This window comes from Euprymna scolopes, chromosome 19 (assembly GCF_053919585.1).
Source record: "Euprymna scolopes isolate OS-2025 chromosome 19, ASM5391958v1, whole genome shotgun sequence".
NCBI lineage: Eukaryota > Metazoa > Mollusca > Cephalopoda > Sepiida > Sepiolidae > Euprymna > Euprymna scolopes.
Genome location: NC_136500.1, coordinates 53,160,449 through 53,187,829, shown reverse-complemented (window position 1 = coordinate 53,187,829; position 27,381 = coordinate 53,160,449). Strand labels below are relative to the sequence as shown.

At 32.7% G+C, this 27,381-nt stretch overlaps 1 protein-coding gene and 1 long non-coding RNA gene across 2 annotated transcripts in view; one reads left to right on the top strand and one right to left on the bottom strand.

The window, feature by feature from the left end:
* The window catches only part of LOC145303587 (uncharacterized), a 217,747-nt gene that overhangs the window by 105,727 nt on the left and 84,639 nt on the right, over positions 1-27,381 (top strand). The window contains exon 2 of the long non-coding RNA XR_013873744.1: positions 4,936-5,030. This is a non-coding gene — a long non-coding RNA (uncharacterized LOC145303587). The remainder of the gene's footprint in view (positions 1-4,935; positions 5,031-27,381) is intronic.
* LOC145303586 (protein Wnt-6-like) overlaps positions 1-27,381 on the bottom strand; it is a 158,292-nt gene that overhangs the window by 120,981 nt on the left and 9,930 nt on the right. The window contains exon 2 of the mRNA XM_080145131.1: positions 17,146-20,279. Coding sequence (XP_080001257.1) covers positions 17,146-17,240 — 95 coding nt within the window. The 5' untranslated portion in view covers positions 17,241-20,279. The remainder of the gene's footprint in view (positions 1-17,145; positions 20,280-27,381) is intronic.

Sequence of the window (27,381 nt, the reverse complement as noted above, 5' to 3'; positions counted from 1 at the left end):
AATTACTTTCAAATGTGGACATTGACTTATACGATTTATTCAATGAAATTACCTGACCAAACAATCTTTCTGGAAATGTAAATGTTAAACTTTATTTCTGCTGTAACGTTTGTAATAATGATTGTATTTTATAAATCTGGAAATTAAAAACAAATTAGCGTAGACTTAGCTAATCTTTTAGAAATAAAACATTAAGGTGTGTTGTAAACAGACGAACACCACCTTTTCGGAAAATAGAATGCACATTTTTATACAAGCGAGATAGTGAGAGGCGGGGGTGGGGAAATACTCTATCCGATTAAACAGTAGCAAGTGAATCTTAGTTCACTTTTAGCAGTCTCGTAACACGCTTCCTTTATTTTTCAGTCCTTGAACGATACTTTTGCCAAAGGGAAAATTGCTTCAGCGCCGGAATCTAATTCTTTTCGAAAAAAGTTTTAGACCGGAAGTAGTATTTTCAGCTCCTTAAGAGTATACCTTCTGAAACGATTCAGTTTAAAAATTGTAAAATACCTGCAAACTACTTGAAAAGGTAGTTTTCAGGTCTATCTGACGTTGATTATTTAATCAACGTCAGAGATATTAATGAAAACTTAATATTTGATACCGTTTACAGTTTTCATTTCTATATTTGGTACCGTTTACAGTTTTCATTTCTATCTGACGTTGATTCTCTTAGTGTTAATATTCCTGTTAATTTGAATAGTGCTAAATTCAACCAATCAAAAAAAAAAAAAAAAAAAAAAAAAAAAAGTTGAACACCCGACTAGTTTGGAGACATCTGTACTGCCTGTGTCACTGTGCGAACACCCTATTAAATATCAGTTTTAATCTCAGTCATAAAGACATGCCGTTTATATATAAAATCAATCATAGCCTCGCTGCAGGGACTTATGCATTATATAATGCGTCGCTTAATCAGTTTTCCTCAATATTAAAAAACGCCAAAATTTATGTACCTATTGGTTAGAGTAAAACGAAGCTAATCGTTAGTTTACGCCAATTCATTGGTATATTCGTATAATGTCACATAATGGCCGTGCAAATTTGGAAATCCATTCTTAATATCTAGGAGGGGGGGGCTTCGATGACTTGAAGTTCGAGTTGCATCCCATTAACATTGGCCGGACTGAAGACGAAATATAACCGTTAAATAATTCGGCAGTCAGATTTGGTTTTATAACAAATCCTGGATGAATTTGCGTAATTTTTGGTGTAGTGTTTTTATTTTTTTTAAACCTTACATATTTCGACAAAAATAGTCTCATCAGGGTAGGTAGTCCGGTCAGAGTTTTTTTGTTTTTTCATTTTGGTGTAATGAAGATAATCCTTCGGAGCAGAAAAGTTCTAGAGATTATCTTCACCATAACGCAAAAAAACTATCGGACCGGACTACCTACTCCGAGAAGGCTATTGTTAGCGAGATATTGTCAAAAATACAAACTATTTTATCATTAGGGATGTGACAATATTCTTTTCACAAGTATGTATCCGACAAAGTCGGACAGTCAATCAACCGAGAACCACATCAATCTATATAAACAATAAAAATTAATACAATTGAATTATTACTCCAAAGATTTAAGAAATCAAATTCATGGATTAATATCTTTATACTGTTTTTCTTTTCTTTTTTCATTCATTTATATATATATATATATATATATATATATATATATATATACATACATACATACATACACACAAAATACCTTTCACTTTGAAAAATCGGGGTACCCGACGTTGCCCGGGTGTTTGGAGGTGTAAAAGAAAATGTAGGAAGGCTCGAACTCGTAACGCGAAGGCGAAAAAGTGAAAGAAAACGCGACATCTTACCGCAACGCTATGAAGTCATAGGAAGTGAAAAGCCTTCGAATTTAGTGTTATTTAAAAAGTTGACTTGCTAAGTGAAAGAGTTCACGGAGGTGCAGAAATGAACGTTGGCTGAAGGTCAGTTCAGCTTTCCGCCGTTTCATTTGTTTCCCCACGATGTTGAGGAAATAAGCCCCCCCCTAAAAAGGGGAACTTAAATTAATAGAAATTTTCCGATATGAAGGGTCCCCCCCCCCCGCACATTGACTAAGCTAATTGCTTTCAACATATCCCGGCACGAAAGGCCGCTGACGTCTTTATTTGCTTCCCCACTGAGCAAATTAGGGACAAGGCCGTTTTTTAATGCGGAGAGGGGGAGAGGGAGCTGGTAGTGCTGCCTCTTGGTATATAGGGTTGCCCCTACATGGACCAGAAACGACCGCCTCAAGGCAATGGTCTTTTAGTGCAGCATCTGACTGGTTTGGAGCGGCCATGAAGGTCGCTGATGTTTTTGTATCGATGAGTTTAGCTTTATACGAAAAAAGATAAACAAACGCGAAAAGACGGGAGAACGAGAATTTTATAAAATTCGATCAAAATATAGACAACCGTTCGCAAATCGTAGATGTGATCTAGGAAGTATATAAGTTGTAAAAAAAAAAAAAAAAAAAAAAAATGAAAACCCTTTCGAGAACCCCCTCCCCCCAGAAGAAAAAAAACACCTTTGTTGGGCATACAAAAAAGCGCGCGCCACTTTTGCATATATATATATATATATAATTTCCGACTTGGACATAGGGTTAATGTTTAGGCTAGAAAAGGACTCGTATATAAAAACGTAGATCATGGAAATATTTCAGATGAACTCTTAATTACTGGTCACATAACACTGAAATTAACAGGAAATATTCATCATGCACAAAAATGATTTGTAACTGGTAAAATCTGAATAGAACGCGTACAGATATCGGAAAGTTGAAAACTTCATTTCAAGTTGTTGATATATTTCTGCTTCCTGCGCATACCCAAATAAAATTCAGTACTTCAAACTGAATATTATTAAATCTACATAGATAGGATACACGACTAGGGGTAAATGTGTTGGTTCTAGCTGATGGCACCCAAGTAATGATATAAAATAGACTAATTAACAATATGCCCGATATATTTCAGCGTATTTCATTAAGACAGACCTCCCCTACACTAGTCGCTAATAAAAGTAATATGCAAAAACGTTAACATATGAAGTTAGGTCATCACAGCCATTATCCTTATCCCCGACTGGGGCTAACTGAAAGATTCATAAAGGCATATATTTCTTTTATAGAAAAAGAAATATATAAATATACTCACATTTATAAGAAATTGTACTAGTGCAGTTTTCTTTAAAATGTTTGGGGGTTTTAGGAATTTTGTATATTTGGAGTATAGACACAATGACTGAAAGATATCCATTTTTAAGATGCGCACAGCGTGACGAAATCCCTTTGTTGCTGTTAAACTAGATTTTACTGAAACGTGTCCTCATGGATGGAATGGCTGTTTTAGTTCAAACTATTTTGTTCAAACAAAACATGATCTACAGCGATATCAAAAAATCGGTTCTTTTCGTTATTGTAGCGAAATTCCAAAATTTAATTTTGAAGAGGAACAAATATCTGACTTGGAATGTCACAGTAATGGATATGCCCAAAAAATTACGAAAGACGATAAAGCAGAAAATTAATGAAAATAATTTTTGAAGAAATTGAGTTTTACAGAGACCAGAGAATTCTAATTTGTAATAAAAGAGGTATTTTTTGAAAACCGAAAATGTTTGGCCGATTTAGCAAAACTTAGTTTCAGTTTTCATTAATTTTCTACATTATCAGTTTTCGTAATTTTTACTTTCGTTTCGGCGAAATGATAATCTAGTAGATACTATTCGTTCCACTTGATATTTTTTTCAAATTTCGAAAACGAAAAACTCAATAGTCGTATACTTTCTCTGGGTTATTTCCCTTCACATTTCAACCAGCTAAATATGCAGTATATCTTGTGTTTGCCGATTGTGTCCTTATTCTTAAAACAGTTCTTAGCAATGTAAATGGATTTATGTCATTTCAATCTTAAAACCAAGTTGTATACTCGTGTGATATATTATAACAGAACAAGCATAAGTACTGAATAGTAACCAGTCGAGATCTCGTAAATATAGCAAGTGTAGTGCAATTACATTCTCTACAGATCCGTATCCATTCAACTTGTGGAAACTAAGACTATTTTAATTATAGAATTTTATCTTAAACTAAAAAAGTATTCACAAAAAAAAAAAAAAAAAAAAAAAAAAAAAATGGCGACCGAGATTATCGCTTGACTTCTGCATGCAAAGTTTTTTTTATCGGGGATTTGGTTGAGTGGATGGCACTTGCTACTTTAAAGGTAGCGGTATTTTTTAAAACTATCTTTTGATCAGGAAACTAACGAAAGTTTAGCGACCATCTTTGAGTTTTCGTGTCTGACATCTATCAATAAAATTCTAAAAATAAAATAATCGGAAAGTTCACACTCGTTAAAAGGATAAGAGTCGGTAGAGAATTTAATTCTAATGCTGTATAAGATATATATATATATATATATATATATATATATATATATATATATATATATATATATATATGTGTGTGTGTGTGATTTTCGAATTTATTATTTTGGAACTTTAACATTACCAAAGAAAATTCTTAAAGGATCAAACAAGCCCAGCACGCGGGGCCTCCTTCCACGAGTGAAAATATTACTTCTACCATAACTAATGGGTGCAAAATTTCAAAAAAATTAAAACAGTGGCTATTGAATAAAGTGCAAATATACGAACAGGGGTGAATTCCTAGGTTCAATCCTTTTTGGAGGGGACCAATAAACGGTACTTATGCAGATTACGGACCGTGCTGAAATATTTCTTAATCCATTATTAACATGGGAAGGGTGGTGAAATTGAACACTATACACTTTCACCTAACTATTTAAAATACAGTAAAAATGGTATTTAATTGAAAATATTTACATTTACAAAAAATATATAAAATATTCCTATTCTGCACAAGTGTCAAATGAATTTTAACATTTTTTTCTATTATCTTTTAGAAATTTGACATTTTGGAGAAGGCTGTGAACAGAGACTGGAGTTTTTCATAAGTTCCACCAGTTGAAGGCAATGCGCATACATTCTATTCGTTTGAGTAAGTAATAAACCTTTTCATTTTTGCCACAACCACTTGGGTGTCGACGGATTTGAGGATTGCAGATCTTATAATCATTAAAATGTTTACAAACACAAAATTTGAGAAAACTTCCAGGCAACGTTTTTTGGACATTACACAGAATACTTGTCTCAACTGGAAGTTGAGTTTTATAAATAACAAAATAGTTAACTAGCATTATAGAAAGGAATATCCAGGCAGGAGGATATTAGTTCTTTAATGGGGTTTCGGGACGAAGGAGGTTCTGGTGTTGCAAAATAATAAATAAAAATAAAAAATAAAATAAATACTTTATTTAAAAAATACTAAAATTCCGTTAATCTTTATTTCCATGAAAGATGTTTCTGAAAAGCGGGAACTATTTGACGTTTTCTTGGTCGGAATTCATTCATCTCACTTATCGTTGGCTAGTTTTGACATTAAAGTAGGATTTTTTTTTATTTAGCTCTTACACGTAACTTCATAATTTGTCTTGAATATTTTCCATAAAACATGCCTGGTGGATAGCAAAAATGTATTTGATTATGTAGCAGGTTATAGTGTATAAACATTTTACAGTAAATGTATATCTAAAGTCCAACCAAATATGTTTCGATCAGTCGAACTATATTGTCTTATAAACGTGCAAAAACATCAGTTTGAAATCGCACTATAATAGAAATCAAATAAATCTCCAATAATCCTCTTATAATTTGGTATACACGGTTTTAATGAAAAATTTTAACATTTTCTGGCTTTGTCTAACAGTTAAAAGAATCCCATCTATAACGCATACTATTTACATCAGTCAGTGTATATGACTGGTTTGCGCCTGGGGGTGATTGAACACTTGTGGCTAAAACCTATATTTCTATCTACAGACGAATATCGGTGCGTTGAATTTTGTTTGACCTTAAATTGTTTTTGGTCTCCACCTATTCTACAATAGACCTTTTCCTAGTGGTCAGACGTTTGTCACCGTTTTTTCTACAGATGTTGCGGAGTTTAGCTTTTGGCTCCCAGCTGGCAGGATGATATAACCAATCTCGGTTTCAAGATTTGGTTCCTCTAACGTAACGTCACCCATTGGGAGAAAGGGGACGAGGGCAAATTTATCAAAGAATGCCAACTGTTTTTTTTTTTTTAGTTATCGACTATTTGTGCACCCTTCCAAAGCGTCTCTTTAGGAGTTTGGCTCCTCATAAAACTGTCTAACATTGTTGCAGTGGGAAGCTGGTACATAGCAGTTCAGAGTCTTGTAGATATTCCATACTTCGAGGATATTCAAATTTTCATGCCCCCATACTTCCGTCATGTTCAGCGTTTCATTTAAAAAAAAAAAAAAAAAAAAAAAAAAAAAAAAAACACGAGTGGTTAACAAACTTATTTTGCTTATCAGAAATCATTGATAGCGCAGGATTATTCGTCATATTTCTATCAAACTATCTTATACTAAGAGCATTTGTACAATGGAGAATGTAGCTTTAGATAAAAGAAATAGAAACACTTGCAGTGGAGGGTTATGTTTGCAAAATATAACCCGGCTTCACAACTAGTTATTGAGGGAAATTTGCAACACAGTAAGATTTATAAAAATCTGCAGTCACTTAATTCTTATAACCCTGCATTGTTCCTATGCATAGTATCCGGATATTAACTAGTTTAAGGAACGCGTTTCTATAAATTGTCTGACAGTATTTAATTTACGTCAATAACTCTGGTCAAATTTCAAGTTAACAAGTACATGCAACTTAAGATCCGTTTAGTTCAAAGATACTAAATCTGGCCTTTAGATTAGGAACGTTTTCATGCGATATAAATCATTTTATAAATGAAAAACACATAATTGCCAGTTTAAATATTTGTCCTCTTAATCTTATGTTGAGGGGCATCCTTTATCTTCCAGATGTAGTTCGACATGCCACAATTTCATTTCCATTTAAAACTGAAGTATTCTGATGAAACTGTTTACTTACATCAGTAAGATTCACAAAAATTTCGAAAATGACAATTTTGAATAAAAAATGCATAATTCGACATAAAGGTTAAATCTATTTTCCATATTGTGCATATCAAAATGGTCACAGATGTCCTGTACTTTTTAAATGTTACGTAGTGTAATTGTGAAAAAATAAAACATTTTCTGGAAAGGAATGAAGAGAGTTTGAGAAAATATTAGATTCTTTAAAAACTACATTAAATTTAGTGCGAGCAAAGACCACGTCGTACTTTGTTGGACGATTGTTTTTACTTGTCGCTTGTGCTTCACTGTCTATTTTACGAGGGAGTCACCATTGATCAAGGCTAGAAGAAGAAACGTTAACGAGGGTAAAGTGGTCAGAGAGGCAACCGCGTATTGATCGTTAGTGGCTAGGACTAGGCAGAATTTGATTTAAGGGGGATTCAACTTGTTTACATTAGACTTGAAAACGACCATGTAGTTAGCTGGGAAGCAGACCAGCTCATCTAATGTGGCAATTCCATTTCCATGTTCCCCCCTCTCCAATAGAGAAATGTAAACAATTATTTATTAGAATAAGTATTAATACCTGTTAAGCACTTATGAAAGTATGTTTAATGTTAGCACTAACAAAATATGGTGTTTTTTTTTTTTTGCTTAGTTTAAAAGTACATAATTATCCTCATTAGATTCTGAATTGCGTAGGATATATATATATATATATATAACACACACACACACAAGACTACGTAGCTCGGAATTATTATGTACTTTTAAACCAAGCAATAAAACCATATTTTCTTTTTAGTGCTAACACTTCGTTTCGCCCCTGATATTTTCGAAGAAAGTGAAATGTTGGAACATTGGATGCATCTCAGATATGGTTTAAATTTAATCAAAATAGAATATATTTAAAGTTTCAAGAGTTTTACACCTTTAATCTCTGCAAGATTGCACTGAGATTCGAAAACACTTTTATTTGATTTTAGTAGTATACGTGGAAACTCATTCTGGGTTTATATCTCGTTTCCGCGTGCATTGGACTATATATAATTTAATGCAGCCTATTTACAAACCCTACAAATAGACAATGAACATAAAACGATAACTGAACAGCTTACATTTTAAACATCTAATTTAATTAAAACTAACAATTACTAGTTTAAGCCAAAACTAACACAATATAAATTCACATGCCCATTTGAATATTCCCAGGAAAATTTAATCTATATTAGCCACACAAAAAAATATCTCCAAATGCCTTGGATATTTATCTATCAGACGCTAGTGTCATTAGACGCTACATTAATTCAGAACAATCAGATGATACAGAAAATACAAATCTATAAATTTAAATTTGCAACGAATTGCATACATCGAATGAAATTTATATATATATATATATATATGTTATACACACACACACACATTTATTCACATAAAAATATACAAAAGTAAAAGTTTATGCGTAAACTTGAAGTATTTACTTCAAAAGTGCTCAATACGTAGGTAGAGCTTGTTAGTAATTTATAAAATATATGGCGTTAAGTATATATATATATATATATATATATATATATATATATATATTACAGACACGCACAATGAAACCTCCACATGAAATTCGTTCCAAAACTTTATCCCATTTTCACTCCAAACACTATGCACAGTGTTACTGATGTAGGGGGGGGGCTACTTATAAACGTTCATTAATTTTGCAATTAATCTAAAATGAGCATAAAATTAGAGCCGAATAGTGCTTAATCTAACCGTTAATACCGCACGAAGTATTTAAAGTGAACTGGATTATTTACTTTCTAATTTACGATTTTTAAGAAAAATAACTTCCAAAACTTTCCGAGAGTGTACAACAAATATTTAAAAATATTCTTCAAACGTGGTAACAAATTGTCATGCATACATTTTTTTTTAATGAAATAAAATTTACGGGAGTGCAAGTATGAAAAATAAATCTACACCTTAAAGACATTTTCTGAATAAAAAATCCAGAAAATTACTAAGAAAAAATAAACCGATTTTAAAGAGACTTGAATTAGGTGCCTAAAATACTGATTAGTGTAGTCCACTCTAAGAGAATAAGATCATTCTTATCCTGAAAAGATATCTTGCGTAGAGAAACCATTTTTCACATCACGTTTTGTATGCTGAAATATTTTGTATCAGGGTTCTACTAATTGTGTGTGCGTGTGTGTGTGTGTGTGTGTGCGTGTGAAGATTCTCTCGTCGATAGAGATGCGAGGTTCACAACTGTCCGAAATCCACAAAGATGAATTGTTTATAGTTGTGAGGTTTTATGCAGAATCATCCACAAAAAAAAAAAAAAAAAAAAAAACTTAATCCAGTCGGTGCAATTGGTTGCCACAAGAGTACAGTAAATTTCAGGTTTTAGATAAGAGTTTCTAGATGTATACCTTAACGAAAACCAGAGGCGCATCACTTTCAGTGATTTTTTTTTTAACGCGCCCCTTGATACAAATCTGGAAATTTCTACATCCAGGTGCAATACAATAGTAATCTGGTTCTAACCGGGCACATCATTGCTTAGCTTCGGTAATCTAACCAGAACCGATATATCTCGATCCAACCTCACATTGACTTATATTTTCACCGCTTAGGTTACCCGGAAACATCCAAACGTTTACCCTATCCCATATTTTTTTTATAATCCCATCTTTTCCGAGTCCACACTAAATTTTAAACTTACGTACACATGCATTTTTTCACAACTCCATAGGGCCAGATTTAAATACGCGCCCCCCCCCTCCTCGCGATTTTTACCCTTAACTAGATATACTGCAAACTATATAAACTAGCTACATATTCTCATCAGAGAAGCATTAATCCTCGAAACAACTACGTATAAAGAACATTTATAACAGCTTCCTCTTGGTCTTATTTCCCTATTGAATGGGATCCAGATATTTTATGTGACAAAAGGAAACAATATAAGAATGACACTTTCAAGTAAACATGCTAAAATTTCAAGATTAACATATTACAGAAACGGTTTTGCAATTTCAATTTTATTTCTACAGAATATTGTTAGTCATATGGAGCTCTGCATCGGCGCAATATTTCTATTAATGCGATACAAGCAATATTAATTTTGTGTTCATAATTATTGAACAATGAAATTATTTATGGCTTGTATTTATGATACTCTCGATTTCGACGTGTGGTCTCATTCGCAACAAACTTGATCGGAAATCCAGATTTGTCTAGTGGTGAAGGCTTGTGCAGAAGAAAAAACTAAATCACATTTCTTGGTATAACTGCTAATCTCAATCGATGTAAGGGCTGCCATAAGACAAAGACAGGTCCTTACAGAGTTTTCCGTCTAGATGTGTGGCTAACGAAGACTGGTTATGCATCGCACAGGGGATTAAACTCACACCCAGGTACCAACCTGGAAGTTTCTAGGTTCCGGCGTGGTACATACAGCGCCCAGCATTCCCAAATGGTCACCTATGCGGTACTGAACAGGCTTGTTGCACAATTTCGGCGATTTGGCGAGAATGTGTCAAGTGTTCTGGTGAAAGAACTGACCCACTAAATTATCGCCCCATTAGCCTCCTCCCGCTTTTCGCCAAAATATTTGAGTCCTTAGTTAATAAAGCCCTAGTCCAGCACCTAACAGCTGCTAAACTCTTGACTGACAAACAATATGGATTCAGGCAAGCCCGTTCAACAGCAGATATCTTAACTGTAGTTTCTGAACGTATATACCGTTCATTGGATAAAACAGGGGAGGGTAGAGCGGTGGCCCTTGATATATCTAAGGCTTTTGACAGGGTATGGCACGATGGTCTTCTAAGGAAAATTAGATCATATGGAATCACTGGAAGAATTCATAACGTAATTAAATCCTTCTTAAGTAATAGAAAAATCAAAGTTGTCCTCGACGGACGTACATCCAAACAATATGACATAAATGCGGGAGTGCCTCAGGGGTCTATCCTTGGACCTCTATTGTTCCTGATATTCATAAACGACCTCCCTGATAATATTGTTTCGGAGATGGGTATATTTGCCGATGACACCACTCTCTATAACAGATATGAGGGGAAAACAAATGAACACATATCCAAGAAAATGGCAGAAACACTAGAGGATGACCTCCAATCCGTAGTGGAATGGGGACAAAAATGGTTGGTCTCATTCAATGCTGCTAAGACTAAGCTTGTTTCCTTCAATAACTACAAGAAACCTTCTCTACCACCAATAGCAATGGCCAAGAACACATTGCCTGAAAGTACTTCTTTTAAACTCCTCGGCCTAACGTTTACAGGGAATATGAACTGGAATAGATACATTGAGAGCATTGCCAAGGCTGCTGCAAGGAAGGTTGGCTCCCTCTACCGTGCTAGAAAACTACTTACGCCTGCCAGTATCCTATACCTCTATAAGGCAACCATTCGCCCATGTATGGAGTACTGTTGTCACATCTGGGCTGGTGCATCTGCTGCTTGTCTCTCGCTCCTGGACAGGGTTCAAAAAAGAGTCGCAAACCTGATAGGTCCTGAACTGTCATCTGGGCTTCAACCTCTGTCCCATCGACGAGATGTTGCATCCCTCTGCCTGTTCTACAAATACTTTAATGGTGAATGCTCTGACGAACTGCAAACACTTGTACCTCCCCGACGTAACTACCCCCGACAAACCCGACAAGCTACTAAGTCTCATCCCTTTACAGTGGAGATCCCTAGGTGCAAGAAAGCCTTTTACTCCAATAGTTTCTTCCCCAGAACTGCGGGTCTTTGGAACTCCCTTCCGGGATTCTGCTTTCCCAACTGCAATGATATGCAGAAGTTCAAGTGTAATGTTAACAAACATCTTTCTACTCTTCTCCCTTCATAATGACCCCGCTAATTAATTCCCTAATAGTAGCCCCCTGCTTCAAAGTGGCACTGTGCCTTGTTTGGGGTGAAAATTGAATAAAAAAAAAAAAAAAAAAAAAAAAAAAAAAAAAAAAAAAAAAAGGTGATTATGCTGTATATAAATATTGTGTAACGGAGATATTCATACACTTATCTACTTAGCTGTGGAATTCATAAATTCGGAAGCAGATACGAAAAAGACAAATATGGTTGTGTTGAATTTATCCGAGTAATGATAATGGAAAAATTATGTCCAACATTTTCACTCAGCTATTAGATCTTAGCTCTGTGACTAAGGGTTAACCATTGAGCTTTACTTAAGCTACAATATTTGTATTTTAGTTTTCTATAACATTCGTTTTATTTATATAAAAAATGTTTTACGAGCTCCTTGCGATACAATTGAACTCATTTGTTGAACGAAAATTTTTACGTTAGTTATGTTTAACTTTATAGGATTTACTGGTCTAGTTAAGCGATTATAAATAATGAACAGCTAAATCTAATGTGTAATATGGCGATATTTAGTGTAATTTTATGGAAAAAGGTACGAGAGTAGCACAAGTTATTCGTAAAAATTAAGATACTTTCTAGTTTTTAAACATAAGCCTTATACATCCAATAAAATACTCCAAATTTCAATTTCGTTAGTATATAACTTAAATACGTTGTTAAATGACATATAGTCACAATTTAAATACAAAAATATATTTTAATCCATAGTCATTAGACACCAATTTAGTAAAATTCTTTGAATAGCAGTTTCTTAAACCTCTAAAACTTGGATCATAGCAATTTTCAGGAATAAAAAAAATTGCAGTATTTTTTTTATTAAAATTATAAAAGGATTGCCAGTATATATCTTTGTTAATTGTAACAATTCTAGGAATGATTAGAATTAAAAAACTTACATCGTCTGCACGTATCCGATAATGTATTTAGGAACGTAAAAGTTTTTACCTGTAAATCTACGCACGCATCCTATATACTATAGAAGCAAACAGATTAAGCGTGTGTAAATATGTACATAAAAATATTTACAGATGTTTATTAGCATTTATACGTGTGGAGGTTCATAAAAATCCGGGTAAATTATTGTACAGAGTGAAGGATATGCACAGAAAACCTATCACATCTAAATTTTAGATTAGTTTTAAAATGCATGTAGAAGAGCGAACCATATTTCCATAAAGCAAAGAAATTGAATTTTACAACTTTTCATGCCTATTACGTCAATCTAAATTAGACTCCATTTTCTTTGGTTTAATCCTATTAATGAAACCAATCATACCCGGATTCAGAGTTCATGGAGAAAACATGTTACACTTTCGTATAACAACTTTCCCTAAATCTTTATGAAGTTAAGCGAAATGTAAATTGTGCAGATTGTAATTTCAAATGAAATTACACGATATAAACATTTTTACACAGAAGTTTTAGGAAAGTTCTGGAGACTTCATATTCGATGAATAAGCTATATATATATATATATATATATATATGTTATATCAGATGTAAATCATGTGAAGCTATTAAAATGAAAAATGCTCAGGAGTAAAATTCTATTTTAGTATAGGTTTTTATTTATACGATTTTTTTTTAGCTACATATGTGCATACATGCTTCAATTACTTCATCTTTCTCAGGCTACCTTGATATATTACAAGAGATGTGTAAGGAAATGTACAACTAATCCGAGAAATGCAACTACTTAAAATATTAAATATAAAGATTTAAAATTATATATATATATATATATATATATAGATATATATATATATATATAATTTTAAATCTTTATATTTAATATTTTAAGTAGTTGCATTTCTCATATATATATATATATATATATATATAATTTTAAATCTTTATATTTAATATTTTAAGTAGTTGCATTTCTCAGATTAGTTGTACATTTCCTTACACATCTCTTGTAATATATCAAGGTAGCCTGAGAAAGATGAAGTAATTGAAGCATGTATGCACATATGTAGCTAAAAAAAAATCGTATAAATAAAAACCTATACTAAAATAGAATTTTACTCCTGAGCATTTTTCATTTTAATAGCTTCACATGATTTACATCTGATATAACATATATATATATATATATATGCATACCTAAGCCAGATATATTATATGCAGAAAAACCCATGTCCGAATTTGTCAATGAATATAAAAATATTCGAATAAACATGCAGGCAAACTAAATTAAACGAGAGTTAACTAACGTGTTTCCCAAACAGATTCGTTATTTTAAAGGAATACAATTAAATTATATCTGTTATTTGACCAAATAAGGTTAAAAGAATTCATCCATCGTAATTTATAATTAACTGAATTCATAAATCTTTCGCACCATTTCAATTTAACAACTAATATTAGTGAACATTTAACAAAATCTTGTTATCGAACTTATACAGGTATCTGTTTCACCCAACAGACTGGTATACAAATTAGATAAGTATTTACTTATATAGATGCAAGTAGAATGTATATTGGCACCTCTATAATATGTAATAAAGTGACAAAAACCTATTTTAAGAGAAAAGGAAAGTGTTATAATTTTGTTTGAAATCAATGTTTGTCCCAATAGGTCACAGTATATATTAAGCCGCTCCACATTTAATGACGTGAATAAAATATCTTTATTAAGCTTGGGGGGATAGAGAATTTAAAATAGTAAGGAAACAAGCGAAATGGTATTGCTTCTGAATTTTAATATTTAAGTTTCATGAAAACTAGTTTTTAAGTGGAGTAAATGTATTGCTTTTTATATTTTATCGGTGAATATGTGGCTGTCAAAAATATTCTAAGATATATATATATATATGGGTTTGTATTACTGTACAGATTTGAAAAAGTTGTCAAAAAACAAATAAATGTTATCAAAGGCAAGAGAAGTTACTTTTCTACCTAACTGGATATATTTTTCGTGTTTTTATTCAACTCGAAAAGCATACAGTGTTTACCGATGTAGTGGAAAATTCAAAATGGCGCCCGACTCTTTAACACGTTAAGTTCAGGAAAAGATGTTATAAATAATAAACTGGACAAAATACTGTTAGAAATTCGCTGAATATATGTTACCGTGACATAAGTTGACATATATTCGGTGGTTTTTTAACAGTATTTTGTCCAGTTTATTATTTATAACACATTTTCCCAAACTTACCATGTTAAAGAGCGTGTCGGGCGCTATTTTGAATTTTCCAATACATCGGTAAACACTTCATGTTTTTCGAGCTGAATAAACATTTTACATTGAATATAAACAAAAAATGTATCCAGTTTGGTAGAAAAGTAACTTATCTTGCCTTTGATAATATTTGTTATATATTTGTTTTTTGACAACTTTTTCGAATCTATGTGTACCGTTATACAAACCCATATATATATATATATATATATATATATATATATATATATATATATATATATATATATATATATATATATATATATATATATATATGTTTTTAGAGATGTTTTGAATGAATTCAATTTACGAAAGCGCATTTTTACCTAAATGCGAGCTGGGGATAGTTTTTCCTTTAACCAATTTGGTACCCCCCCCCCCACATGGGGAGCGGTATATATATCATTTTTAAAATGTAATTATCCACTGACATGTTTCGTCGTCTACGACTCAGAGTGGCTGAATATAGCGAGATTCGAAATCGTGCTCATTACCGTGGGGCCCAGATTTCGAATCTCACTATATTCAGCCATTCTGATGAGTTGTAGACGAAACATGTGTAAGTGGATACTTACATTTTAAATATATATATATTATGCACACACAAGTTCTGAAGAAAGAACTCAGAATCTAATTAGCAAGGAAGGTCGTTATTACTAGGACTAGGACAACCGCATATTCTTTTCATTGTTTTGACTCGACTGTATCCGTTGATATCTTGTGCTTTTATAGAGTGATGGGGTTCTCGGTTGATTAACTGTGTCGGATATATACTGAAGAGCTATGACCATGAAAATATGCTGTTGTCATAGCCCTAGTTACTACTTTAAGAATTCGGTTTTATACGACTTCATAGTGAACGTTATGTAAGAAAGTGATAAGTTGTAAAACAACTGCAAGCGTTGGGACGATGATTCAGAATCGGAATTTAAGATATTGAAATAAAAATTGTGATTGGTTTTTATATGAACGTCATTTATAATTGTAAACATGAAACAATTCAAATTAATGAAACTAAAAACTATACATCACCACTCGCAAGTGTATGTTTACGTTGGAGAAATAAACATTAAATGAATTTTCGTGTTAATCCGAAAATAGAATAGATTATAGCGTTATGTTAATAGACTTTAAAAGTATCTGGAAATTGGAATTAGCTCATCAGTCCGTATATAAACTTCAAAACACTACATATACAACTTATGGAATATGCGAGAAAAAAATCTAGATTTTTCTCCAAGTTTTACACACGCAAATGCGCAATTGTTATATTTTACATGCAAACAAGTGTGCAATATATATATATATATATATATATGCAAATTGTTTGAATTGCAAAACTACAGAATAGTTTCAAGTACAAAATAAATTTATCCATTAAAGAAATAAACGCAAGATATAGTGATTGAATGATGTTAAGTTTCCCAGATTCCGATACTTTCAAAAGCAATACGTACTAAGCTATAAGCTTATTACATTTTTTTCGAATTCCCATTATACCGTGTAATATGGTCCTTTATTTTGTATTAAAAAGAAAAAGCATTTGATTGTGGACCGATTTATCGATTTTAGTTTTACTGGCAGTTTAAAACTAAGATTTTTTTTATTTCATCATTAATACCGGCAAATGGAAATTAAGGTTTAAACAAAAATAAAGTTTTGGACGCCTGGAAAGAGGTATAATTTTTTCCAATCCTCGATTAATCGTCTCAAGACTATTAAAAGTAAGCGATGCACGAATATCATTCGTCATCAAAAACGTACCAGAGCCTGATAAAGAGTAAAGTGATAGTAAGTATTAATGCCGTGCTGATTCTGTATCGCCCCCCCCCCCAAACCTGAACGAAAAATAATCTGACCAGGATAGGATCGATAATAGATTTTATAACGAAACGCAAGAGATATCGAACAAAAAAAACCCTAGAAAATCTTGTAAAATATCTAAGTGGCCTCAAACATTTTAATTAAAGCAAACATGCATAAGAAAAACGAGTAACAAGAAACAAAAAACCGAGCGATTTTCCATAAGTGAATAATAGGTGGGAAAGAAATACTTACCACCACAATCCAATGATGTTGGCCGGACATAGCAAATAAAAGTATAGAGCCACTAAGACCGCCTGTACTTGCATGGTTTCATCAAGAGAGTTCATTTATGTACACACACGCACGTGTCAGTTAATAGCGTGGTAGATTCCCCGTATCCGAAGGAGGGAGAAGAAAATCTGGAGAGGGTGGGGAAGGCCAGACAACCGAGAGGAGTTGATGAATATAGGTTTGGAGAGGGGCGGGAAATATATATTTATTACACACGGGATAGTTGTATTTTATAACTCGAAAGTAAGATAGTAAATATACATCAGTGAAACAGACATTAAAAGATGAAGTAAAAAAAAATAAAATAAAAATTGATATCCGTTAATATAGTGTATACATACACCGCACCGTTTTATTGTGCGAAAATAAAACGGGAAGTTAATATTTACATTATATATTTACTTATGGACATTCATTTTCGAATAAGTTAATATATTCGATATATTTGAAAATATTCGGGTCAATCTCAATTGTAAATTCAAAATTTTAATTTATATAGAAAACGTTAAAAATATATTTCCAAGAGGAAAATGGGAATATCCCAATTAATAATATCTCAAGTTCTATATCAAGTAAAACAATAAAAATGTATCATTTTATATTTTAAACTCACTTAATATAATTAAAATGTAATAAACTCGTTTATTTTTTTAATAATTCATTTCATGATTGAATAAGAAAAATTAACAAATTTCTGTATTTGTCCGGTTTTTTTTTCAAACTCCAAATATCTGTTACAATGCAAGTTTTTATTACAGCAATATTTAATTAGAAAAATAAAACTTTATTATCTGCAAAGTTTTTCATTTTGTTTTTTCGAGGCTAGATTTTGAAAATACTGTGCAGTTTTCCGTTTCACATATGAAGCCTTCTACCCGAGATGTATTGTCGAGGCTTGCTTATTCGTAGGATTATATATACGTTAAAACATTCTTGTATAACTAATATATAAAAATGAGATTATACAAAATATGTGCGTGTAGTCACAGTAGAGAAAGGAGCTTGCTAATCTAACATTCTCTCGCTTTCTATGTCGTCGAAATAAGTAACCGCCTACCACCCTTCTAGCCGACAGGATCTGACGTAGATGATACTAGGCTAGGTGTAGAAACACCCAGAATGCTAACACCACCCAAGGATTGGGCGAGAAACTATGCCAATCTGTCTGTCTCTCAGGAGAAGGCAGACAGAACAAGCGTTTACCGACAGCTGGTTTCAGACACTACAGCAAGGGGAAGGAATTAGCCAATAGGAAGTCAGTACAGGCAGCGCACGTTGCTTTTTCTACGTGTAACTAGACAACCAGCAGACATTATCGCTATTATTATAGACAAATTCCGACCTTACAAATAGATGTTTTCTTTTAATACTTGTATTTTTTTGCATTTCCACCTCTCCACAACATGTATTTTAAAAAGCTCTAACTTCAAATGAAGCTGTATTTCTTGGTTAATAAAAAACGGATGTCAATGTTTATAAAGTACGCATTCATCAAAAGGTTTTATAGCTCTGCTAAATGCACGAGTTTCTGAAATGTTCAAATTTTAAATGTACTTTAAATATATTTAAATAAAAATCTTGATATATTTTTTAGAAAATGTTTCATAGTTAGAATATATGTATATAGCTTTAATTTAAATATCTTTCGAACAAATAACATTTCGATATAAACTTTTTAATATAATCTTCGTAAATATATTTGTGGAATTTAAATTATCAAATATCAATGATCTTATGTTTTTATTTCTTTCGAAATTGATACGTTTCACCGGGAATAACTTGGTCAATATTTTAAAATACTATTTTCAGATTTTTGAAAAGCAATAACGTTTACGTTCTTCAAATATGGCATCTTTAACTGCTAAAACAAACAGGATACGCTGACTTCTATAGTGTGGGGCTAATTCTTTAAAGACATCAAAATAGACATCGATCTTTAAAAATTTTTACTTAAGAATTTGCATCAATATAAATTTAGAAATATTTTCAAATGGGCAGAAATATGAAGTTTAATTTTAAGCAAATTTAAAACAAGCGATAGTGTTGTACTTTACCTCATTAAGTACTTCATTTTTTTTTTCGTGATCTTTTTCTAGTTTAACGAAAAGGTACGTAAAATATCAAACACCAAATAACTAGCCATCTATTACGGATAGATTATTTTATTTATTTTTTTTTTTTTTACACACCACAATGGTTAAATGACTAGTTTTATGCGTGATATACTGCAATTTATATTTAGCGTCGTTTTCTCAAATAGAGAATAAATCTATTAGGTTTATATGTAGTTAATTTAAATTTCTAAACAATGTCAAAAGCACTTTTGAGCAGAACAGCATTTCAGTAGTTACTATTGTTTAAAAAAAAAAAAAGTAAAAGGTGTAGATACATTGAATATACTTTGCATATTTAAATGAGACTCGAAAAGCTATTTACTACTTTATTAAAAGTATCCAGCAAGTATGAGATTATAGTCTTGTCCAGTTTTGGTAAGTATTCACAAGATATCCGGACTTGTCCCCCTATAAAATGAATTTTTAATGTACGCCCTCGATGCTCGTTCATACGTAATACCTCTTCAGTAGGTGAAATGCGCAATCTTTAAGCGGTACTACGAATAAAATTTAAGTTTCCGTAGTTTCTACAACATTTCACTCATAGTTTTGAGTGGGCAAGAATATGCCTAATTTAATTCTGAAGATTAGATGTAACTAGAAATTTCATGGTTATTTAAACAATTTAGTCTCGTTTCAATTTTATTGTATATAAAAACGAATATATTAAGATAAATCCGTTTACAAACACAGGTTATCAACTTGTGTTCTTTCAATATAGAAATAGATCTTAAAAATATATAATCTCATGATACTAAAAACATGATTGTTTTACAGTCTTTGTGCGATTTGTTTGCTTAACAGTATATGGACGAGGCGGGGACTGAGATTTACAAAATACAAAGGATATCATTTAGGACGGGAAGTGGCCAACCATGAAGGTTAAATGGAATTAGGATTTTGCAACGAAACGGACGATGAATTCCAAGATCAGTAACGGTTCCTTAGTGCTCTCGACAATCAACCACAATGATGAAATTCCTGTGAAAAAAAAATGCATATGAATTAATGTTCAGAAACGATCCAAATTTAATTGACTAAAGCGCAGTGTCGAATCTAGGGAATCATGGGTCAGTGTTAAGCCGATTTGTCAGATTGTATCAAATTGAACCTCAAGCCAGTACAACATTTAGAAAAGATACACAATACTAAATGTGAATAAGGTATTCCTCATAATATTAATTCATTATGTATGAAGGTATTCATTATGTAATTACTGCATTTATAGTAAATTACTGTTACGTCACATTTATCAAATGTTTAAATCGGGAATTAGATGATTTCATTCGATTTTGGTTATTATAGAGCATATCAACATTTTTCGGATTTTGCAATGCCGAATCTGCTCAATTTGGTAATAGTTTTTATGCTTCAAGTTCCACACACAATTTTAATGGGTGGGGGGATTAAAAAAAAATTCAAAGGAAAAAGGGAAGCTATAGCGAACATTAACATTTTAAGTCAGCAAGCCGGAATCTTCAGCGCCTGATCTGGTAGTACTTAGGTAGAATTAAGAGCGTTTAAATTAGTTTGCACAAAATGTTACTAATTTTGAATTTCAAATACGAAAAAACGTATTTGTGTGATTTATATTTTAATGTGCTGTATCGTTGCTCTGTGGATGGATTGTGTTTGGTTGCTTATAATACCAAGCAATTTTTATTCAGTTTTAGATGTGCCCTTCTATAGGAATGAAGATTATATATATATATATATATATATATATATATATATATTCTGCTATCTAGAATGAATAGAAACATCAGGGGTTTTTTAATTAGTCGTCGCAAGTGTTAGAACAAACTGATCATACTATATCAAAATAAAGATCTATAAGATTAATGGCAAAATTATCAATTTTTTCCTAATTTTAGAAAAATTAAGATTCTCCATTTATAACCATAATTTGGTGCTGATGCACTTACTGATCCACGCTAGTTTTTAAATCGTATTTCCAAGTTTTGATGTTTTTTATTCAATTGTAAGGTTAAAGTTCAGAATAGGTACAAAACACCCTCCCAAGTTAAAAATGGCTTTTTAAATAAAGTTATTTCAGCACGGATCAATAAGTGCATGAGTACCCATAATTTTAAACGCATTACCTGATTGACTATTCTAGCTTTATTTTATTCGGAATATTTTTAGGTTAGAGCAACATTACCTTACAGATTGTAAATATTGCTACTGCAGTGATATCCACTATTTTACATAGAAAAAAAACCTGCAGAGGCCTCCCGTGCGCTGACGAAACATCGAGGATTGTGGCCATATTTTGCATGGTACAGTTTTTTTACATTAGACGAGAAAAAGCTAAAATATTACAATTGACTTTGCATTAATACTGTCTACCATCTTAGATTCCAAACTATTCACTAAGCATTTTTCCCTTTGCCAATCCGCCTGCTAGTATGCATCACTATAAATAAAAACTCACCAAACGCTCGCTCTATTTTGTTTTTACTCTTTTTTAATCTAAACAAAGCATATTCCTAGTTGAAACGGAAAGAGCTACCAGGTGATATTGTGCATAGCAGGGGATTGTGAAGAGTTGAGCAGCAAGATGTTCGTTCACATTACATTTAAACGTCAGCATATCAGTACAGTCGAGGAAGCAGGAAACGGAATTTTAAAGTCGGGTACTCGCAGGAAATAAACAGATTTTACGTCACCTAGGGGCCTTAGGATTTTGCTACTTGTCAGGTTTAGTCATGAGTATGAGGAGGGGGCACGTGCTACGAGTTCAGAGTACATTCTATTAGAGTACATTAAAAGGGATGAGATATTGCGACGCGACAGTGTCGGACTTATTAGATTGGAGACTTGTTTGAGCCCTGTTCAAGAGATGTCAGACTTTACCAGATTGGGTAACAATGCTGCATGTATATACCCTGATCTTAACTGTCTTTAATTTTACTTTTCCCAAATTGGCTTTCTTTGCTACCAACAGTTAACTTTTTCATTGCATAATCACAGCAGATGCAGTTTATTATTGATAAAGTCTCGCAAATGAAATGGGTATGGTGTTGATTGTAGCGTTCTTATAGACAGTAGTTATGCCCCAAATGTTAAATGCTTTTGGGTAATAGTATATTTTCATCACGAATAAACTATTTTAAATAGGGTGACCAAAATATTTCTCGATTTTTCCTAACCCAGTATAATACTAAACCTAGTTACAATAGGTGTAACAAAATTTGTCAAGAGGGCAGTTTTGAAAATGGAAATTTAAATTTCCGTTTAATTTTTTTTTATTACGCATGCGCCAATACAATCGAAAGTAAAATTTAACCGTACTTTTTATAAAAAGTCTTTACTTTTTATAAGAAAACGAAGTTTTTAACCGAAAAAGTCAATTTGATAATATTTTGGTATTTTTTTTTAGATTAGGTCCACCTCCACAATTTTCTTTTAAATGACAACTTTTATAGGTTTTCGACTATGCTGAATACGAAAACCGCATTGAAATGTTGCAAAAATAGTCATCGAGATATAAAAAAGTTGTATTTTGCATTGTATTCTTCGGCGGCTATCTTTTTTACGCGCGTGCAGTGTCAGTCATAAACGAGTAGATTTGTTTATGGCGCGCGTAAAAAAGATGTCCGCCAAAGAATACAATGCATAATACAACTTATATCTCGATAACTACTTATTTCTGCAAAATTTCGATGCGATTTTTCAGCATAGTTGAAAACCTTTAAAAGTCATTTAAAAGAAAATTGTGGAGGGGGACCTAATCAGAAAATTTACCTTTTTTTTTTTTTACATCAAGTCCAACTCACCGTTCACATTCGAAATGTCGACTTTCATAAATTTCCAGGTATGTTGGCAACGAAGAACGGCTTTCGGAATAGACAATCCTGTAAGCATACTCCACCTATAAAAATGTGATATTTCGAATGTGATGGGCGAGTTTTCGATTTTGTTAGCACACGCAATTAAAACGAAATTAAAATTTCCGTTCCATACTAAAAAAAAACAAAAAACTAAAATATAGAAGAACGCTCGATAAGAGGTTTAATATATTACAATGTATTATCCGTGTGATATCGATCGAGCCAACATGGTGTTGGCCTTCATATGAAATATTGGAATGAGGTATTAACCTTATAATTTAGATATCCACGTACCATTTCTCTTAGCAGTCAGAACATTCTAGGTTTATAAAGTACGAAAATAACTACGGGCGGTAGTTTTCATTTATAAAACAAAGTTCATAGAAAAATCTAACCCTAACCCAACCACGATCAGCGTTAACAGTTTTAATATCAAAATTTAGGTTCCGAAAACAAATTTCGGTACTCATGCACTTATTGATCTGTGCTGGAATAACATTTAAAAAGCCATTCTTAACATGGGGATGGGAGGGTGTTTTGCACCTATTCTGTACTTTAATCTTACAATTAAATTAAAACTTTAAACTTGGAAATTCGATTTAAAAAATAGCGGATCAGTAAGTGCATTAGCACCCAAATTTCATAAGGAATAAACAGCCTTATGTTATCCAATTTTTTTTTTTTTAATTGTTTTTTTTTCTTACTTGTAAAAGTAAAACTAACATTAGAGCCAGTCGCGGAAATACCCGAAGCAAGGATTTTAAATCCACCTTTCCTAATGTAACACTATTGTAAATTTAACATTCTCTTTGCGTTTTTGCAGAAACAGTTATATTTCATAAGTAATTATTATAGAAACTTCAAGCACCTGCAATGAAGTATCATTAAAAAGAATGTGATAAAAACATGGAAAAAAATGCGCAACATGTTTATGGAGTCCAACCGAAATTGAAACTTTGCGGATAAGTTATTAAGTACCCAAGGTGTAATTATTGAACTAATCATTTCTACGGGTATGCCACGTGTAATGGAGCCCATCATTATCTAGATAATTAAATCTCTGGACCGTCTGGTCGCCCTTGTCTCAATCTTGTCTTCGATCAGGCGATTACATCTGTTAAAAATAAGACAGGTGATTATCTTTATAATAAAACTAGCAGGGGTGCCCGGCATTGCCCGGGTGTTTGGAGGCGTGTTAAAAAGGAGAAAAAAAAAGTAGGCAGCCAGGCTCGAACCCGTACCGCAAAGGAGGAAAAGAATGTGAAAAAGTTGGCCGTTTGCACATCTTAGATATTACAATCTAGGAAGTATGCTTTTGGAATCTAACCTATGCAAAAAGCCCGACGCAAAATTCAGTCATAAAATGCTACATTACATCCTACGAGCGACATCAATCTCAACATCTCTAGAGGAAGGAGTTCTAAATATTTAGTACTGCTACCAGTTGTTACCGGAGACAAATTCTACAGATTCTGTGATTACACCGGTCGTAACTGGCTAATAGATACAGACCTATTTTTTTTTTCCATTTTCAATCATGGATAATAAAGGCTCCCGCTCCAAAGTCCGTCTATTCTTATTGTCCGAGCAATGAAAATTATTAACCTGGAATGCAGTTCTTCGCTTTATAAACGAACTCTTCCAAACATTAAAATATGGTGTTACTAACAGACATTATTGCGACGGGCGTCAAGTTCATTTATTACATTGGTCATTTCAGGCATGTAAAATCGAAAATAGAGATAAATCAAACGAACTCCCTCCAAATACTTGCATCTTTTATATTAAGAGTTCTTCGATAAACAAACAGTTAAAATACGGAAGTTTATTTAATTATTTTATCACGACATTAAGTTTTCATCATTTAATTACGTGTAGATTGACGTTTTAAAACCGTCGCATTCCATATATGTTTATATATTAAAGAGTTTAACTCCAAAATATTTTCGTCTTTTATATCAAGAGCTCGCTTGGAAAATAAAACAATTAAAATACAGAAGTGTATTTGCTACTTATTTTCTTTTCCATACGATTTGATTACATTTTGTCTTCCAGTATTATGGTGCTGAATACCGGAAGTACAATTGTCGAAAAAAAAAAAAAAAAAAAAAAAAAACGCACGTGTGCGCGTTGTCTGAGTTATGGCAAGACTGCCTGCTACAATATTACCAGAAAATATAAATACTGCCAAATTGGGATGAATGCGAAAGGCGGTTAGAGAAACAACCAATGTAACTTTTGCTGGACCTATACATTACTTTCATTAATGCTATAGAGAGAATATTTAATATTCAACTCGTGGCTAAAGTCAGGATCTTAGCTCCCAAACAGCTGCGTTTTTTATTATGTCGAATAAAATACAGAAGTTTATTGAACGAAATAAAACGAACTTATTCTGCCAACAATCTTATTTCCGCAACATTTAAGATTCCATATTTTTTTTTGAACAAATATAAGACTTATTTGAAAGCTAAACACTTCAATATGTTAATATTAATGAAATAGTCGGTACTTCGCCATGATACATTCATTTTGGCTACGGGCACTAGTGCCTGCATTTTAGTGGGCCTAAGTGGCTCCTAGTAACCGTAGTTACTTTTTTACAGGTGGGGTGGGGTGGGGTGGGGGGGCATACTTCCACCGGGCAATGCCGGTACACGGATCCTGCAAATAGTTTTGATCGCACTAGTGTATACAAGGCTCATTATACTGATTGAGAATTTAATATAAGTACGTAGTCTGCAGGAATTAAAATCATTGAAGCGAATCCTACTACCGGGCAACGACGGGAGGGCTGCTAGTATTTAGAAGTATTTTTATAAACAAAATGAGCCTAATTAATGCAATAACAGAACGGAAATATTAATTATAGGTAAATTAGTTCATATATCACAAATGACAATTTTTCAAATGAAAAAGATTTGATTTTTCCTATTTGTAATTTTTTAGTCACGCCAGTTTAAAGTTTCATTTTTGTTCATACAGTTAAACGGATACAGGTTATCTTCACAACTTCAATACGAAACTTGCTTAACACTAGTAGTCTATGCGAGCTCTGAACTATGAATATAAATGACAGACAATGGAAATTAGAACGAGATTCTTATTCTGAGATTTGATGTCAACAAAAATCCCAAGTTTTTTTTCGTTCACCTGAACATTTTAAAGTGTTTTTTTTTTTTTTGGCAGTTAAGAGTCCTGGTTGAGAGGATTTGTCTTTACCTCATAATACAGATAACATTCCCTAAATATGGACGCTTCAAATTAAGATTTTACGAATTATCTACAACCTAAAATTGTACTTATTTCACTTTTAAGAGACGATAAGCAATGACTGAAAGAGTCTAATTGTTGATCTAAAAAACATTTCGGGTAACAAAATTAGAAACTTGTTAATTTACTAGACATTGTGTACTCATAAAAATCAAGGCGCGTAACAAACTTCTCCCCGAACAGTTTAAGAATATTACAAAAGAAAATTACTAGTGCACTTATTGATCCGTGCTGAAATGACGTTATTTAAAAAGCCATTCTTAACATGGGGAGAGGAGGGTGTTTTGTACCTATTCTGTACTTTAACCTTACAATTGAATTAAAACAACTTTAAACTTGGAAATACGATTAAAAAAATCGGATCAGTAAGTGCATTAGCACCCAAAGAAAAAGATGCTTAAAACTAAAGAAAGTTCATCGTTGGTTCGTTGTTTTACGGCATATCAACCCTTTTCAGGTTATTTAATGCCGAATCCGGTCCGGTGATTTAAGAAAAAAATTTTAATAGAATATATTTGTTTTTTGTCAAGTCAGTTTCTATTTAAACCATAGTTGGGACCCTAACAGGTACTACCACTCCGGGTCAGAGTGGACCTGGGAGCAATGGTAATTAAAGGGTGGCTCCACACTCCCAGAGCCCGCAAGCTGGGGGCTCACCATCGGATATAGTTTAAGGTCATATCCAGGACCCCCATTGAGGGACTTACCCTCTGCAGGGGAGGGGGCAGTCGGCGTATTCTAATGCCCCACCGACAGAAAGTTCACTTTGCATGCATGCGACCACTTTATCGAATGTAGTTAACGAGTTTGGCGATTAAGAAAACTTAATAGAAAAAAAAAAAATGCCAAAACAAAAAATATACTGCTCGAATATAACGAGCGAGTGCGAATCTAAGAATTTTCACTTGAATATCCAAGTATGATTTAAAAATGAATTATCTCCCGATTTATTGGTACTTGCCTTGAAATTGTAAGGA